Genomic DNA, 14,266 nt, shown 5'->3' on the forward strand with positions numbered 1-14,266 from the left:
TGAGAGCTCTTCAGAAGTTGACACAGAGCTCTCCTTCGGGTACTGGCAAAATAGTTCACTTGCTTCACTCAGCCTACCTGAGCCAACCAGAGAAGCCAAGGGCAAAGTGAGCAGCAGGTCCATGACTGAGGAGTACATCAGTAAGTGTGTGCTGAATCTGAAGATTTCACAGACGTTAATGCACCAGAATGCTGATTTGCTGAGAAACATCCAGCAGAAAATAGATGAACTTGAGTTGTTAGAGAATGAGCAGGAAACATGCAGGTCTTTATGGGCTACTTCAAGAGAGTTTTCAGACACCTATGACTCACCTTCAGCCGTGGGCCCCCCATCTTTGAGTTATATTCCTCCTGTCATGCAGCTCTCATGGAGTCCCAAGTCAGACACCAGTGGCAATTGCCCAACCCTGGCAAGGTCTCCAAGAACAGTGAAAGGCTTTGAAGGGGGACATTTGGGCAAAAAACCCAAGAAAAGAAGTGACTGTGGCTGGCAGTCTTTCACCCAAGTATCTGAAGAAAGCACTGGGGAACAGCCAGAGACCAGCCAACAGGTAAATCAGAGTGGGAGGAAGGGTCAGCCTTAGATCCAGGATCAACTTGGCCCCTGACTTATGTGCAGGAAATGACATATAAAAGCACCAACTAGTAGAGGCTTTATTTCAGGTGGAATTACAGGTGTGCGCCTCCATGCCCAGCTTCCCAGCCCTTTTAAAATGTTTTATTTTGAGACAATATCTTGCTAAGTTGTTGGGTCTCGCTAGGTTGCTGAGGTTGGCTTGAACTTGCAATCCTTCTGCCTCAGCCTCCCAAGTCACTGGAATTACAGGTGTATACTACCGTGCTCATCCTTTGTGACCATTTTTGATGTCTCCTCTCACTTTTATGTGTCTTGCTGCCATCTCCAATTCCCACTTTTGTTGCTTTGATTTTCAGTAAGCTAGGAAATTAAGTTTGTTAAAATTATGCTAAAGTTTGGAAAAGCAGATCCAAAAATCTCTCCTTTTTAAAATTTTTTTTTCATTTGTTGATGGACCTTTATTTTATTTATTTGTATGTGGTACTGAGAATTGAACCCAGTGCCTCAACATATGCTAGGCAAGCGCTCTACCACTGAGCTACAATCCCAGCCTCCAAAATCTCTCTTTTGAATGAAGGATGTAAACTTCGTTTCTTCTGCTACTTCCAAAGTATCATAGCCTTTATTTTTAATTTCATAACATCCCCACTGGTAGGAACTAATGGTCCCTGTTTTATGGATGAGGAAACTGAAGTACAGGATTCTCTCAGATTAGTCTTGAGTGAAGCTTGGATTAATGCCCAAGCCCAGGGCTCCTACCACAAAGATCTGCTGCCTTCATGAGCAGACAAAATAGAAATTAAAAATACACTTTACTGGGCTGGGGTTGTAGCTAAGTGGTAGAGTGCTCGCCTAGCATGCACAAGGCACTGGTTCGATCCTGAGCACTACATAAATGTAAAATAAAGATATTGTGTCCACCTAAAATTTAAAAATAAATAAATATTTAAAAAATACACTTTACTGCTGGATTACATGGATTACACATGTAATCCCAGGGGCTCAAGAGGCTGAGGCAGAGGATCACAAGTTCAAAGCCAGCCTCAGCAAAAGTGAGGCGCTAAGCAACTTCTCTAAGTAAAATACAAAATTGGGCTGGGGATATGGCTCTGTGGTTGAGGTTCAATCCCCACCTCCCCCCTGCCCGCAAAAAAAAAAAACAAAACACTTTCCTGAGCATTTTCCATTTGTATTCTGTATGGACTGGGTTCTTGGAGTCCAACATTTCTAGATAAAGTCCTCCAACTAAGAGAAAGATTACTAGATAAGAAACACAGAAAAAGAAATCATCATGGTGGGTCTGGTAATTTCTACACATTTAGCAAGAATGGCTTTGAATGGTGGTGAAAGCGAAGAGAATTCCCTCATCAAAGCACTGAAATATATATTTATTGCTTTGTAAGCTGCCAACTGTTTGTGGCCCTGGAAAACAGAACACAGATGAGCAATCTCAGACCACTCAAGAAGCCAACGACAGTTTGGAAAGAAGCAAGAACCAAAATAGTAGGTGGGTCAATATTTTATTTTTCTTTGTGTCACTATGTCTTTAGACTCATGTGGCCTTTGAGGCCACTTAATGATCTTCATATTTTTAGTGACAAAAGATTGTGAGTAATGAAGAAGAGTAATTCAGAAACAGATTTTGGTATGTTCTTTCTACCAAGAGAGTTTAAAGAGTAGCATAATGGAAACTTACAGGATATATCACAGGCAAAGTGGCTGGCAAGTTAATCAGAACTCATCAGTTGTCAAAAGCAAAGCATCAGTCTCAACAGCTTATCAAGGTTCTAAGCAACTCAGTGAGACCCTGTCTCTAAATAAAATACAAAAAAGGGCTGGGGATATGGCTCAGTGGTAGAGTACCTCTGAATAATTTCCCCATGCCAAAGAAGAGAGAGAGAGAGAGAAAGAGAGAAAGAAAGAAATGGCAGATATTTCACTCACCAGTGCTTCAGAAATCAAACTAATCAGAAAACAGCATTGTTGGTTGTTTAAAGTATGTGTTGCTAAACATCACTGTTACTCTGGGGTGTCTGATTTCAAGCCATATCAATGAAGTGAATTGGTTGGATATTTTTTTTCTTTTTCTTTCTCTTTTTTTTTGGAACTGGAGAAGTGAACACAGGATTTCACACATGTGAAGCAAACACTTTACCATTGAGCTACATTCCAGCCCAATGAAGTGAATTGGCTTTCTCACAGATAATTCGTAGGAGAATATATAAGGGGTATTATTATTTTTTATTATTAGTTGTTGTTTTGCAGTACTGGGAATTGAACCATGGGACACTCTACCGCTGAGCTATATTCCCAGCTCCCTAACCTGCCTCCTTTTTTTTTTTTTTTTGAGACAGTTGCCCAGTCTGGCTTCAGTCTTGATCCTCTGGCCTCAGTCTCCTGAGTTACTGGAATAATAGGCACATATAGGGAATTACTAGAGAAGAAATAAATATGTTTTCTTTTTGTGTGTATGGTGCTGGGACCTCACACTTTCTAGGAAATTGCCCTCCCACTGCACTAAACCCTTATCCCCAAATGTGTTTGTTTTTATAATTTTTAAACTAAAAAGAAATTGACAGATAACACTGTTACCATATACAGCATAATTTGTGTGATTGGGGGAGGTGGGCTGGAAATTGGACCCAAGGCCTTATGCCTGCTATGAAAGCACTTTATTTTTGAGCTACATCCCCAGCCCCAACATGCTGTTTTGAGGTATATATTCATTGTAGAATGGTTAAATCTAGGTAATTATCAATTAAATTCCTCACATAACTTATCATTTTTGTGGTAAGAGCACATAATGTTCCTATTATACTCTCCCATTATACATTTTTGAAGAATATATCGTCGTTAACTGTAGTTATCCTGCTATACAACAGATCTCTCTTTTTTTTTTTTGTACTGGGGATTAAGCCCAGGGTATTCCACTAGTGAGCTGCATCTCCAGCGCTTTTTATTTTGTACTTCGAGATAGGATCTCACTGAGTTGCTCAGACTAGCCTTGAACTTCTAATCCTCTTGCCTCACTCTCCCAAGTACCAGGGATCATAGGTATTTGCCACCATGCCCAATAGATCTCCTATAATTTATTTCTTCCATAAAACTATAATTATATATTTTGGCCAACCATTTTCTTCTCCTGCCCTTTGCCTCTAACAGCCCCAGTCTCTGGTAACCACCATTTTACGCATTCTACTACTTCTATGAGATCAGTTTCACTCATTTATTTATTTACTTATTTATTTTTACTGCTGAGAATTGAATCCAGGGCCTCACAAGTGCTCTACCACTGAGGTACACCCCAGCCCTTTTTAAAATGTGAAAAAAATTTGAGACAGTATGTTGCACAGGTTGGTCTTCAATTTGTAGTCCTCCTTCCTCAGACCTCCATAGAAGCTGGGAGTGCACCAGGTGTGCACTACAGCACCTCGCTGTTTTTAAAAATGGTAAACTTGTTCTTGAAATTGTTGGCTATCCCCCATTGTAGATTTTTAGGTTGTTTAATATTTTTTATGTAGGAACAAGGACACAGTGACTTGCAAATAAATTTTTTTTCCTGCATTTTGGATTATGTCCTCAGGATAGATTTCCAGAAGCAGAACTACTAGGTCAAAGAGTTTGAATATTTTGAAGATTCTTGATAGTTGTTGTCAAAAAGTTCTTTAAATAAGCTGATGAGAGCTGATTTCTCCACCTTCTGGTCTACCTGGAGTGTATACATTCTGGACAATGGGGAATTCAGATCACACATTTTTGAAGTTAGATTAATAGATGATAAAATGTATATAATCATTTTGCATATTAGGAAGTTTCATCTAGAGAGACTGACATTGGCCAGTCTGACAACTGACCCAGCAAAGTCAGGGTCCAGAACTTGGTGAGACTAAACTGAGGGTGTTGGATTCTTCTTCAGGATCTTTGCAAATGTTGTTGGTTGTGCTATCACATATGTAGAGATGGGCCTGTTACTGAAGAATTCTGTGGAAGGGTAGAAGTAGAACTGTCACCTGGGCTATCACCTATGGTTTGTGGCAATGAGGGGTAGATGGACTCTGTGTGGTGAAATTGTTTCAATTGTGGGTTTCTTCTGTTTTTGAAAATTACCCAAGAGCATTTTTAGAATCATGAAATCTGTACTTAGAAACGGAAAAAAATTTAGAGATCTTCTAGCCCAATCCTTTCATTTTCCAGCCAGGGAAGGCCTAGAGATACCAGTGAGCGAGCCCAAGTCACACAGCTAAGTAGTATACTCTTTCCGGAGTCAAGCCACTCAAAAAGACCTGCTGGGTTACCCAGCCTTCGCCAGGGCTTTACAAGGTAAGAAACCTTGCAGTCTGAACTCTGGGAGTCCTTTGCCCTCTGGTGGTAATAAGGAGTCAGTGCTGTTTTAGGAATAGCTGCTGAAGTAGGGGACAGGTCTGAGTAGACTAGTGGGCTTTGAGTTCTGTCAAGAACTTGAACAAATGTTTTTGTGTCCACCCTTTTCCCATTCCCTCCCTCCAATACCTATGTAATTTAGGACCAGTGTAGAAGGTGTGTCTTCTGAAATCTATAATACAAAGTCAAGAAATAATGAAGATGATGGAGAGATACACATAAAATGGAAAAGTAAGTATGAATTCATGGGTTTTGTTAGGCAAAATGAAATTTTAAATATATTTCTCATCTTACTGATATTTCTAAGTACACAGGCTGTATTTCACTGTTTCAAGCCACAGCAAAGTCCTCCCATATTTTTCTTCTGAGATCTTTCCATTTTAAAAGCAAGACCCTTCTGGCTACAGAATATCAAAGGGAAATGATTTTTCATTTTTAGATTTTGTAGGAAATATTTATATGTATATAAATGTGTATAAGTTAACATGTGTAATAAAACAATATACAATATGGATATTTAATATATAAACATCCTTGAAATGAAGATCATCATATAGTGTTGCTCTCACACATCCAGTACAATATCCTTCTGTAAACCAGTTTTAAAAGGATATGTCTGGATTTCTTTTGATTTTTTGCTTTAAATATTTATTTTTTAGTTGTGGTTGTACACAATACCTTTATTTTATTTATTTATTTTTATGTGGTGCTGAGGATCAAACCCAGGGCCTCGAACATGCTAGGTGAGCACTCTACTGCTAAGCCAGAACCCCAGCCCCCACATATGCCTGTTTTTTTAATACTAGTACTAAGTGACATGAACAGAAGTGTAGAACATTTGAAATGAAAACACATATAATCTCACTATAGTCTACAAAGGCTAAACAAACTCAAATAGAATCCTTTTCATTAATTACTATGGGCTGGGAATTTCAGATGTCATTTTTCTTGTTAAATTAGTAGGAGAGTCCATCTACAAGTTTTCTGTTGCCATCTACTCTGGAATTCAACAACAAGGGTGTTGTTTAGGCTAACCAACTGAAATTCTCTTCCCTTGCTCTGTCATTTGTTTTCCCTTTAAGCCAAACAGGGCAAGAGAAGATAATAACTGTAAAAAAGCAATCATTATTACAATATGAGCTATAGTAGTATTATACATTAAAGATGAAGGCTTTTATTTACAATGTTCATAGTGATGTTTTAAATACTGCTTTCTTTTGTGCCCAGTGGAAGTGAAAGAAATGGCAGAGAAAGTAGCTACTGGGCAGCTCACAGTACCTCCTTGGCATCCTCAAAGTAGTTTGACTTTAAACAGTGAAGCTGAAAATCAGCCTGCTCCTTTGATGCAGCCCCCTGTTAAGGGCCCTCAAAACATGGACTGGAAGCAAGTTGTAGTGTATCACAGGGAAAATGATGAGACAGGAGGAAATGTCAAATTTGGAAAAATGGACAGTAGTGGCTGTGACAGTGACAAGCACGGCAAACAGCCTGAGCCTCAAAGATTCACCAGTAAGTTTGGTTGGGGGAATTGTGTTAGGTGAACTCTATCAAGTTATCTGCTCTCAGAAATAAGTAAACCTGGCATATTTCCTTTGATTCATACTCTTTCCTTTCTTACCTTTCTGGGAAACTTGAATTCCAAAGAAAAGCAGCAGACCCCTTATACCGCACTGTGCTTCACACAAAGCTATCCAGAGATTCATAAGTTGTTTTTTTTTTTTGTACCAGGGATCCCCAGACCTTTTTATTTTTGAGGCAAGGTTTCACTAAGTTGCTTAGGGCCTCACTAAGTTGCTGTGGCTGGCCTTTAACTGCCTCAGTCTTCTAAGCCTCTGGGATTAGAGGCGTGAGCCGCTGAGCCTGGTTCTTAAGATTTTCTATTACTGAAACAAGATTCCTTTGTCCAAAGGAAGTAAAATTATCTTCATTTACTGACTCTGGTCCTGGAGGTAATCTAGCAAGTAACTGAACCTTCGTTACCTGAGGGAGGAGGTGGACCACGGCTTCCTACTGCTCATTTCTTTGCTTTTTTGGGGGGAGGGTACTGGGGATTGAACCCAGAGGTGCTACACTGAGCTACATTTCCAGCTCTTTTTATTTTTATTTTTTTATTTTGAGATGGTCTTGCTGAGTTGCGTAGGGCCTTGCTAAATTGCTGAGACTGGCTTTGAACCTTCTATTTCCTGCCTCAACCTCCCAAATTGCCAGGATTACGGGTGTGTGCTATTATGCCCAGCCTTTGTCTTTTATTCTAAGCTAGAAATAAATCCAGAGGAACCTAGCAATAAGCGACATTTACTGTCATTAGTTAATAGATTTACAGGTTAAAAATGATAACTGTATTTCCACCTGGTAATCTGCTTACAATCAGGACATGGGATATTATGTCACAGTTGTGAGTTAAAAACACCTGAAATTACCATTGCTGGACACAGTGGCACATACCTGTAATTCCAGCAGTTCGGGAGACTGAGGCAGGAGGATTGCAAGTTTGAGACCAGCCTCAGCAATGTAGCGAGGCCCTAAAGCGACTTAGGGAGATCTTATCTGAAAATTTTAAAAGAGTCAGGGATATAGCTCAGTAATAAAGTGCCCCTGGGCTCAATCCCCAGTACTGATAGATATAGATAGATAGATAGATAGATAGATAGATAGATAGATAGATAGATAAGGCTTGATTTTGTGTGTGTGTGTGTGTGTGTGTGTGTGTATCTTTTTTTCTTTTTTTTTCACAGTGCTGGGGGTTGAACCCAGGACCTCATATTGCTAGGCAAGCACTGTACACTGAGCCACATCCTTAGTCCCAAGTATCACTCTTGAATGGTTGGGCAAAAGGTTGGATAATCCAGGGCTGCATTTTTTGGGCCAGGCTAAACTAACAGTGTCTGCTCTCTACAACAAAGCTAACATATGGGATGTGGACACCCTTGGCAGAATACTTGTGTGTCTCTTCTTTCACACTATCTTTTATCCCTTTAATGTTATCTGAATATCACTACATGACCATGACCTTGATTGTGAATATAATCATTAGGTATCAGGCACCTGTCCCCCAGAAAAAATGAGCAGCCAGAGCATAGTGAATCCTTTCAAGCAAGTTCTGATGCATCTGTGGCAGTTGAGAAATCCTACAGTGTAAGTAATATGGTCTGGAGAACCAAGTTGAGCCCAAGGACCTAATATAGAAGAGCAAAGTTGTCATTACATATTATGACACCAAAATAATATCTATAGAAGTTAGAGATAGAGGGGCTGGGGATATAACTCAATTGGTAGAATGCTTGCCTCGCATGCACAAGGCCCTGAGTTCAATCCCCAGTACCACAAAAAAAAAATTAGACTATACAGGGCCATGACTGTTTATAGAATATAGAGAGCAATTGATAATGACACAAATAAAAATACAGTAGTGATAAAATGTAAAGTCTTTTGAAGAATCCGGTACAGCATTGTATTTAATCATATTGTACAGAGCACTCAGGATAATTTGTTCTTTCTCTCATGTGAGGACTGGAAGGGCATGCTACATTGAGCTGAACAAGCAGGTCAAGGAAGGAGCCTCCCTTTAGTATGGGAGAGACTAGGCTTATCTGAGAAATTTCAATGTGACAACTATTAAGTGTACTAGGAGGGAAAGGGTGCAGCAAAAGCAGTGTCCAAGGAAATAAGTCACAAAATGTCTGCAAAGAGATGTCTGAAGGTAGGGAAAAGAAAGTTGACTGATGCTGTGGTAGTCAGGGCTTCAATGTAGCAAAATAAGCAGAAAAAGGAAGGGTAGAATGGATATGCTCTGTACTTTTTAATATTTAGATTTTATTTTTTATTATTGAGATTGCATTGTTGTTCCAAAAGTCATGCTCATTCTCTTGCCTCTAAACTGTAATACCTGAAGGACTTCCAAGTACTAAGGAGCCTCAGTCTCCTCATGTGTACCATGATGCCAACATGCAGACCATTTCTGTGCCTTTGAGGGATCAGGGTGTTTAAATTCTATCTCCAGCTTGAGTTGTCAAAGAGTTTTGAGCAGTGTTTCCCTAATCTGCACCCATTCTGCATATTAGATGCTGAGACTCAGGAATATTGTTCTTCCATACTTACTCCCAGCAGTTCATAACCACCTTAACCCACCACAAAGGCAGGCAGAGTACTCAAGTTAAGTGCATGAGCTGACTGCTGGGTAGTTTTAGATGACATTTTTTTAACACTGTGTTTTGCTGTAAAGACATTTGCTTATAATAAATAGCGACTTAAAAGTGATTTCCTGTATTATTAATAGGACCAATCTGTGCAATCAACTTGTTCACCAGAATCTTCTGAGGACATAACAGATGAATTTTTAACTCCAGAATATGAGTATTTTTACTCCTCTACTGTTCAAGAAAACTTAGCTCTAGAGGTAAAAATCACATTCAGTATGTTTTCAAGTTTTTCTTTTGCTTTGTTCCTTTTAAATCATTTTTATTGGGTTGGGGTTGTAGCTCAGTGGTAGAGTGCTTGCCTAGCACGTGTAGGCCCTGGGTTCGATTCTCAGCACTGCATATAAATAAATAAGGACTATTGACAACTAAAAAATCTTTTTTAAAAAAATAGATCATTTTAATTAAGAAAACTAGTTTACACATAGACGTATCCAATGCCCACTTACTAGTGTTTGCATACATGATTTTAAAATTTTGAAAAATAAGAGTTTTTAAAATGAAAGGTCATATGCAATTTCTCCCCCAAATTAAGGTATCTGCATCTGTACAGCACTTTGTACTTTTTTCTAAATACTTTCTTTCATTCATGGTGTCTGATTCATGTGTTTTTTCTGTGGGGAAAAGAACAAAGTTGTCATTCTTATCTACGAAGAACTGGTGGCTTGCAGATGTAAGTAATTAAATCCAGTTTGCCAAGCTTTAGTGGCAGGAGAACCAGGACAGAAGGAAGCATTCAGCAAAAAACATGAGACTGTTCAGTACTCAGGTTTTCTTGGGAGTCTACTAGCTTTTGCATGAACCTGCTTGTACAGAGTATTTTCACATGTAAAATGAAATTAATTGGATTCTTTTATTACTTATATGATTTCTTCCCCATCTCTCCCCAATCTCTGCTACTGTTTTGGAAAATCTTTTTATCAATATGAAAGGTGGGGTGGAGGAAAGGAAAGTCACAGCATTTGACTGACAAGAAGAATTCAGAATGCATCAAAAGTATAATTATTACATGGGCTGGGGTTGTAGCTCAGTGGTAGAGTGCTTGCTTAGCATGTGTGAGGCACTGGGTACGATTCTTAGCATAACATAAATAAATAAACTAAAGGTCCATTGACAACAATAACAACAACATTTTAGAAAGTATGATTATTACTTGTTTCCACTTCTGAAAACCCGGAACAGTTTTCCCTTATTAACAATCCTTTAAGTATTCTTTATTTAACTGTGCATAGACTGAAATATTAATAAATCTTTAGTAAAAATATTTTTAAAACATACACACTCATGTAGGATACACATAGCACACATACATGTCCTCTCTTCTAATTTGTTGGGAGATTGGAATGAGCAGGAGAGAGGGATATAAATAAAGTCACAAAATTCCTCTTCACAATAGGAGATGGAGGGATGGCTTGTTGCTGAGAGAAATACCATAAATAAATAATATCTGTGAAGCAGGTTTGTTCTTTTCCTATAAAAGATGTAGGGACTTTAGGATCAAGAGGGCTATGGTAAAGCACTTGCCTACCATGTGTAAGGGCTTGAGTGCCACAAAAGAAAAAGAAAAAGAAATAAAAGTCAGAAAGAACAGTATGCTCTGCCCAATGGAACTCTTACCCAGCTTCAATAGTTTTCAATAATTTTTCAGTTCCTTCTGAAATTTTTTATATTTATGCCTCAATTGAATCTTCTTTCTTTACTCTTCTTTTATTCTTTGTAGACCTCAAGTCCCATAGAAAAGGACTTTGAAGAAATACAAGGTGCCTTTGCCCAACCTCCAGTCTGTGGTAAGCCCTAGGGCAGATTCATTTGATAGCCATTCGCCTTTGCTTTCTTTTGGATCATGGATATGTAGAGCTGGAAGTGACCTTAGAGATAACTTCATCAAGACCATTTTGCAGATGAAGAAAACAAGGCACAGTGATCTCCCCTTATTAGATTGACTCCTCTGCTCCTCACCAGCCTAATGATATACATATATACATATACACACACACACACACACACACACATATATATATATATATATATATATATATATATAATCAATACTATTTGTACAATACTAGGGATTGAGCCCAGGGCCTTCCACATGGTAGGCAAGCACTGCACCACAGAGGCACATCCCCAGCTCCACATGATAGGTTCTAAACTATTGTTCTGCCATCAATTTTTTTCTGCGTAACCTTGAACAAGCCACTTCATCCCAGGGCCCCACTCTCCCCTAGTATAAAGGAGAGGGGGTCAGACTTTTAAAAAATCTCTTCGGTTCTAGTTGTGCTTATTAGGAAATATTTTTTAAAAGTTTATGCTATCTACGTGTTTATCGTTTTAAGAGAGTCACAGGAAGCTGGACACAGTGGTACATGCCTATAGTCCCAGCAACTTGAAGACTGAGGTAGGAGAATTGCAAGTTTGCAATTTAGCAAGACTCTGTCTCAAAAAATAAAAAGGACTAGGCATGCAGCTCAGAGGTAAAGCTCCCCTGGATTCCATCCCAAGTACAAAAGGTGGGGGGGAATGTTGAAGGAAGAAGAACCCCAATGTTTCTCTACTGGTGAGTGTTTTAGAGCTTCTTGGTATCTATCTGCTAAAAGTGGGATTATTCTGGTATGCATTCCTAGTGCCTACCAGATCACCTGCCCCTAAGGAGTAGGATAGGTATGGGGAGTTTGAAGCATTTGGAATCAGGGCAGGCTGCTCTGTATGCCCCCATCTTCATAAACTAGAATAGTTAATACTGGTAAGGAAAATGGATACTACTTCTATTTGCCTAGATATCTGGAAAGTATTTTCCTGAGAATTGGGGAGGAATAACTTCAGACATTTGATGCTAAGGAAAACAAGACAGTCGAACTAGCTCCTCATATTCAAGACCCCACTCTCTGCCCCCTCACTTTAGAGGATATTTGATGGCTAAGAGGCACAGTTAACTCTCTGGGAATGCCCAACTAATATTTTCTGTTTGGTAGCTTTAGTGAACAAACCATTCTTGGTTTCAACGCCCCCTGGTGTCCATTGACTGGAACTGGGTCAGTTAGCATTCTTGAAAAGACAAACAACATTTGTCTCTAGAAATAACTGTGTGGTTATAACTGAAAGGCCAGTAAATAGCTTAATTGTATTCTGAGTGTCAGAATATAGTTCTCCCCTCTGATCAAGGAAAATAAACTTTCAGAGCAAAAAACCTTCTATACAACATTCAATTCAAACCCAAATAGGGAAGTACTTTTCTATGCAGATTATTTTTCATTCTAGACTAGATCAAGGAAAATTCTAGAAAATGAAGATAATAATCTGTATTAGTAAAAATACATTTCTTTATTCTTTAAGGTAAGGAAATATTCCAAATGAGAAAAATCCTTGGAAGGAATGCTGAGATTTTGACCAGGCCTCAGTTCCAAACTATACAAAGGTATGGACTATTGTATCTTATACAAACATATGGGCATTGTGTCTTATTCAGTTTCATACTCAGAAGCAATGTTAATGTTGAGAAAGCCACATACTTATGCATTCATTACTTGTTTTCAAATGTGTTTTCCCCTATCTTACAAATATTAATTTTGAACACCTTAACTTTTTTAGGACTTGTTGAACAGAATTTAAGGGGTAGAAATCATTATCTGTATGCAGATCCTGACTCTGACATTCTATTCATGTGACCTTGGTAACATGTCCCTTCCCTCTTCTGTATCCTCATCTGTAAATAGGGATAAGAATGTTGACAGCTGGGGTTGTAGTTCAGTGATAGAGTGCTTGCCTAGCACGTATGAGGTACTGGGTTTGATCCTCAGCACCATATAAAAATAAATAAATGAAGGTATTGTGTCCATCTACAAAAAAATAAAATAATAAAATAAAGAATGTTGAAATTGGAATTAAAAGTAATTCTGTAACTTCTGAGCATCTGTCCTAGAGAAATGAAGACTTAGTGTTTACAATAAAACAATGTACCCAGGGCTGGGGTTGTGGCTCAGCAGGAGAGCACTGGCCTAGCATGTGCAAGGCCCTGGGTTCGATCCTTGGCACACATAAAAGTAAATAAATAAAATAAAGGTATTATGTCCAACTACAACTTAAAAACAAATATATAAAAAATGTACACAAATATTTATTGGAAAATGCATTTGTAAAAACTCCAAATCAGAAACCCACATGTCATCATCATATGTATGATGAACCAGACTGTGGAACATCTATACCAAAGGGTACTACTCAGCATTAAAGAGGAATGAGCTATGGATACATGCAACACATGTATAAATCTCTCTCTTTTTTTTTTTTTTAGAGAGAGAGTTTTAATATTTATTTTTTAGTTTTCAGAGGACACAACATCTTTGTTTGTATGTGGTGCTGAGGATCGAACCTGGGCCGCATACATGCCAGGCGAGCGCGCTACCGCTTGAGCCACATCCCCAGCCCACACATGTATAAATCTGTAGAGAATTATGCTTACAGGAAGAAGATATCCCCAAAAGTTATTTATTGTTTGATTCCATTTACATAAAATTCTTGAAAATGTTAGAATTATTAAAAATAGTAGGGCGTGGTAGGTATGCCTGTAATCCCAGCAGCTCAGGAGGCTGAAGCAGGAGGATTGTGAGTTCAAAGCCAGCTAAGCAACTCTGTAGGACCCTGTCTCTAAATAAAATACAAAATAGGGCCGTGGATGTGGCTCAGTGGTTGAATGCTTCTGAGTTCAATCTGTGTACCACCCCCCTCCCCACCGCCTCCGCCAAAAAAAAAAACAAAGATGTGGTGAGGGTGGGACAAAATTCAGAAAGTTTAAATATTTCTAAGTTCACATTTCTAATCATTCAGGATTGAGCAGATTATACTATATAAGACCCCTAAATTTTAGTGGTTTAAAACAACTGAAGTTTCTTTCTTTTGGGGGGAAGGGTACTAGATATTGAACCCAGTGGCACTTAATCACTAAGCCACATCCCCAGGCCCCCTTTTTTTAAAAATATTTTTTTTAGTCATTGATGGACTTTTATTTAATTTATTTGTATGTGGTGCTGAGAATTGAACCCAGGGCCTCACATGTGCCGGGGAAGCATTCTCAAACTGAGCCACAGCCCCCCATCCCTTTTTATTTTCTGTTTTGA

At 38.7% G+C, this 14,266-nt stretch overlaps 1 protein-coding gene across 6 annotated transcripts in view; it reads left to right on the top strand.

The window, feature by feature from the left end:
* Nucleotides 1-14,266, top strand: part of LOC139701341 (inactive serine/threonine-protein kinase TEX14-like) — a 74,677-nt gene that overhangs the window by 40,016 nt on the left and 20,395 nt on the right. For 5 of the 6 annotated variants that reach the window (XM_071603451.1, XM_071603446.1, XM_071603447.1 and 2 more), the window contains 9 exons: nt 1-550; nt 1,980-2,083; nt 4,771-4,896; nt 5,099-5,187; nt 6,184-6,465; nt 7,991-8,091; nt 9,233-9,352; nt 10,873-10,939; nt 12,486-12,567. The exon at nt 1-550 is cut by the window's left edge and continues 361 nt beyond it. In XM_071603451.1, coding sequence (XP_071459552.1) covers nt 1-550; nt 1,980-2,083; nt 4,771-4,896; nt 5,099-5,187; nt 6,184-6,465; nt 7,991-8,091; nt 9,233-9,352; nt 10,873-10,939; nt 12,486-12,567 — 1,521 coding nt within the window. The remainder of the gene's footprint in view (nt 551-1,979; nt 2,084-4,770; nt 4,897-5,098; nt 5,188-6,183; nt 6,466-7,990; nt 8,092-9,232; nt 9,353-10,872; nt 10,940-12,485; nt 12,568-14,266) is intronic. The other variant, XM_071603449.1, reaches the window with a different exon arrangement.

The sequence above is a fragment of the Marmota flaviventris genome, chromosome 17, assembly GCF_047511675.1.
Source record: "Marmota flaviventris isolate mMarFla1 chromosome 17, mMarFla1.hap1, whole genome shotgun sequence".
Classification (NCBI taxonomy): Eukaryota; Metazoa; Chordata; class Mammalia; order Rodentia; family Sciuridae; genus Marmota; species Marmota flaviventris.